The following is a 4,668-nucleotide window of genomic DNA, read 5'->3' as shown; positions in this document are numbered from 1 at the left end:
AATTAACCAACAGACAACCGAAATACAACCAAAACAAACCTTCCGGGAACGTTCCCGCAGCCAAAAACGAACGTTCCCAGAACGTTCTGGTAAAATCGATCACATCATACAGGGCTGCCAACTCTCACGCATTGGCCGTGAGACACACGCATTTGACTGGTTTCACACGCTCACACGCCACACTCTCAATTTCTCACGCTGAAGTGTCAACCCGGTCGGTCAAATTTATGAAAGATGAGTTTATCTATGTTTTTAACTGTTGAGCCACTTGTGATAGACTAGTTGTGCTTTCAGAGACTGTGAGTGGGTTCAAGAGCGCTCCCTGTATGTGGAATTTTCAAATTGTCGCAAAATGAGAACATTTTTTTCACGAGCCATCCCAGGTGCATTTCCCCGGCTTCAGGTATGAGCTCTGATTATCACAGACCCGTCCGGCGCTTCAAGTATGAGCTCTGATTATCACAGACCGTCCGTCGCTTCGTGTCCACTCTCTCTGTAAAGATAGAGGTGAGCAGCGCGGCTGGTAGCGTAGCAACTTCAGTTCATTTTAGTGTACTCGCTCTGGGGGGGGGGGGCAGTGACGCGTTGCATTTGTGTGTAGTCCTCCAATGAAGAGCAGCGTGCAGCCTCCTCTAAACTTTGTCAGAGACCCAAATGCGCCTCTGTGTCTGTCAGATGGTCTGAGTGAGATCCACCATATCAGCGGAGCAATAACATGCACAGTACACTGTATTACAACTCTCCACATCTCGGACAACAGAGATGGGAGGAGTTATATTTTGAATGTGCACAAAGTTGTAAACATGAGCAGAAATCTGATGAAACACATCTGAGCTATACTATACTATATATACAGTACTATATATACTTACTATATACTATACTATTAACTAGTACTATATATACTATACTATATATACTATATATGATATATACTATATATGCGATACTGCAACGTTGGGCCACTATAGTGCTTCTCTATCCTCGGTGCATCTCAAATGTAACTGTAAAATATTTGATGTTTATAAAGAAACAAATAGTCTTTATTTTCACAAAAAAGTAAATCCAGTAAGTGGGGCCCAGAGGATGAGGCAAACATTACTGAGCCTTGGCACCAAGGTTAAAGGAATAGAATTTATGTAAAACAGTGGTCTCATTCTTTAGAATTTCAGTGGTCTTAGTTGATCCCTCAACATTAATTAACTTTGGGTCTGGTCCCTACACCAGGGACCCCTGGACCTGTTTCACAGACCCAAATCTTCTCAGCTGTTGCTGACATGCTACTGTCTCTTCATGTGGTCATTATGTTTGGCACATTGTCTGGGTCAGTTCTATCATAGAAGTTAATAATGTAAATAATGTAAATGCTAAATGCCCTAAAACCTGTGATACTACAACAATGCCGGGCTCTTAACCCTACAGTTTTGCACATATCATGTGGCTAACACTTGATTTACATTTTTTTGCAAAAAAACTCTCCAGAAGGTGCCAATTAGGTTATTTTTCCAAATTTTTTTCTGGGGGGGCATACCCCAGACCCCTAGGGAGAGCCCCATCCCCCCCACATATAACAAATCCCAATTTAAACCCTGAAGGAAAAAGACCCAAAGAAATTGCTTTGTACGGGCAAATGGGTGGCCCCCCCCCAAATCTCACTCCAAGGTTTTTGGAAAAGTTGGCAGCTCTGCATCATATCAGATTCTGGCAACAGATCGAATGAAGCAAATCCATGTTATGTTCTTTTTTACAAATGAAGTAAATGTCTGATGACTGACAGACCTGCAGCTGCTGAACATTAAACACAGTAACAAAAATAAGTGGATAATAATAACGTTATGGACTGCAGGTGCTACTGACTACACGAAAGAGCATGTAAGCAGAATGAGAATTGGACACAATCACGAAAAAAGTGGAGCATAACTAGATAAATGCAGAAAATATAGCTACAGAAGTCGAGTAGCGTAGCTTTGGCCTACAGTTTGAAAATTACATTAGAGTGGACTACAGCGGAGGGCAGGAAAAAGTGATTTGGTTTTATGTGAGACGGATATTGAGGAAGAGTAGATCCAGACGGTGGCGGTAATGCAACTTCAAGGATGCTAACTGCCGTGAAACCTCATGAACGAAGAAGAAAAAGAAGCGTATGCACATTTGCTGTGATAGTTACATCCTTGGTACGCAGTGCACTTGAAGGCAACACAACATGAAGGTAAACTTCGTTGTGACAGAGAGTACAGTCTGTGCTGGTGTAAACACGACTTGGAGATGGCAACGTTGAGTTGTTTGGTCTAACGCTAAAAGGTAAGCAAAGTTTGTGTAATTACGATAACTAACGTTACAGACGGCTACAGTCACTGGAAGTTAACTTGTAGAACACATCCGCTAGCAAACTAACGTTAGCTAGCTTAGAGACACCACGCCTGGACATGGAATGCCGCTAAAGTTACATTTCGACTCTGTCAGTTGATTTAAAAAGGATTGTTTTTACTCACGGACACAGGGCATTCTCTGTACCGTTAAATTCCTGCTGACCTATCGCTCCCGAGTCGATTTGCTGGCATTTACTTTGCTGCTGAATGGCTCGTTCTTATCCACCTGCCAGACTCGGTTCGGGGGAAACTCCGGCTTGACCCAGCGAGTTGAGCCGACATGGGGACACTGTGGTCTCGTAGCGACAGCAGCCGGTCGCTCCTCCCGGAGAGGCAGAGCTCTGAGCGGCGAGGAGAAGACAGAGATTCCGATAACGACTCTTTGGATGGTCTCGTCAGACGTGAGGACATAGCTCAGTTCCCCTACGTGGAGTTCACCGGCAAGGACAGCATAACGTGTCCAACATGCCAAGGGACTGGGCGAATACCCTCCGGTGAGTAGAAACAACGTTCGGGTGAATACGTTAACGTTACTTCACTGACGTCCTAGCCGGTAAAAACAGTGGTAAATAAACTTAAACCACGGCTTACAAGTATTTAAATATACAACTGCAGTCTCAGAAGTGTTTATAGTTAATATTTCGATTTTGCAGCTTGTTTCGAGAGTCAATGCTAACTTTGCCTTGTGTACAAAAACATATTTAAGGGAAGCCATTTTTAACAGTCTGTGGGGGAGACATAATCAGTTTGTTGCATGACCTGTTATCTCTCGCCTGATAGAACAAGTGAATGAACTGGTTGCATTGATCCCGTACAGCGACCAAAGGCTGCGACCCCAAAGAACGTAAGTAACCAAAACTTCTTAACCAAAAAAAAAAAAAAGATTCAGGTGTGTACAAGCTTTTGCTCTGTGTATGCTGCACGAGTTACAGTAGAGAGAGCCTACTAGGGCTGCACAATACATATATATATGGTATATATATGTATATAAGGTGTGTATATATATATATATATATATATATATATATATATATATATATATATATATGTGTGTGTGTTTTCTCGAGATAACTCTTGTTATGAATTGATACTATGAACAAATTGAATATATATATATATATATATATATATATTCAATTTATTCATTGTGTGTGTGTGTATATATATATATAATCTTATCCAACCACACATACATACATACATACATACATACATACATACATACATATATATATGTGTGTATATGTATCTCTATCTCGTCATCACAGTATCAACTGGTGCTGCATGCAAATCGCTGAAGGCTGCAACATATCGCAATAGACACACAAGACATTTTTTGTGTCAGTTAAAAGAAAATATGTAGACAACTGCATATTAAAATGTAATTCTTTTTTTTAGCGGTGCCTTTTTATATTCAATAAAATGTTCAATTTCTTCAATAAAGGAATGTTGTTAATTATTTCCATTTTATTTGTTTTAAATTCAACAAGCAATTTGTTGGATTTTAGAAGAATATTGAAAGCATCAGAACTGAGTCCACTTTAATATCTGTTTAGTTATCACAATATCGTCATAGTGATGTTACAACAATATCTTATATTTTCCTCATATCGTGCAGCCCTAGAACCTCGGTTTGTGTTTGTGTTGTAGGAAGCTCTATGTGGTCCTGTCAGTGGTGTTGTGCCTCTTGGCGTCATCACTCGTGGCCTTCTTCCTCTTCCCTCGCACCGTGGTTGTGGTGGATGATGGGATACACTCGGTGACTGTGCACTTCGACCGCTCCAACATGAAGGTCCTAATGAACATGACGGTAGGTGTTCTCTCATACTTGCAGCGTAGCATTACTTATACTCAGTTGCCAGTTTAATCCAATACTAAATGCAGTCTAAAACAACAGGCCTGTAGTAAGTTATACCTTTTTTATGAAGGTTGTGATGTTTTATGTTGAAAGAGTTGGAGATGTGTTGATTCAATTGCATTATCATTGTGGAGAATGTGGTTTGTGGTATCTTGCACTACACAGTAGGGCTGCACGATATGAAGAAAATATCTAATTGCAATTATTTCTGATTGATATTGGGATTTTATTCACGATATTGGAGGGAATGATCATTTTTGTATCATTCTCATTGAAAAATATTCCAATGAAGAAGAATAAATGATAATAAATTGATTTTTGCAAGGATCTGTACCATGCAAAGATGTTTTGTTTTTTTTTCGGTCTGCAGAATGCGTTTTGTAGGCTGGGTTGTCTGTGCAGCACCACAGTACTTAATTCAGAATGGTTTGACCCCCCCCC

General features: G+C 40.5%; 1 protein-coding gene across 2 annotated transcripts in view; it reads left to right on the top strand.

Annotated features, from left to right (window-relative positions):
* Positions 1 to 2,049: 2,049 nt before the first annotated feature.
* LOC116691896 (transmembrane protein 106C) overlaps positions 2,050 to 4,668 on the top strand; it is a 7,939-nt gene continuing 5,320 nt past the window's right edge. Inside the window, exons 1-4 of one of the 2 annotated variants that reach the window (XM_032519801.1) lie at positions 2,050 to 2,301; positions 2,603 to 2,863; positions 3,150 to 3,213; positions 4,020 to 4,179. In XM_032519801.1, coding sequence (XP_032375692.1) covers positions 2,650 to 2,863; positions 3,150 to 3,213; positions 4,020 to 4,179 — 438 coding nt within the window. In that variant the 5' untranslated portion in view covers positions 2,050 to 2,301; positions 2,603 to 2,649. Of the gene's footprint in view, positions 2,302 to 2,598; positions 2,864 to 3,149; positions 3,214 to 4,019; positions 4,180 to 4,668 lie in introns of those variants that run through there. The other variant, XM_032519802.1, reaches the window with a different exon arrangement.

The sequence above is a fragment of the Etheostoma spectabile genome, chromosome 7 (assembly GCF_008692095.1).
Source record: "Etheostoma spectabile isolate EspeVRDwgs_2016 chromosome 7, UIUC_Espe_1.0, whole genome shotgun sequence".
In the NCBI taxonomy this organism is placed as follows: domain Eukaryota; kingdom Metazoa; phylum Chordata; class Actinopteri; order Perciformes; family Percidae; genus Etheostoma; species Etheostoma spectabile.
This window is presented reverse-complemented; position numbering and strand designations above follow the sequence as displayed.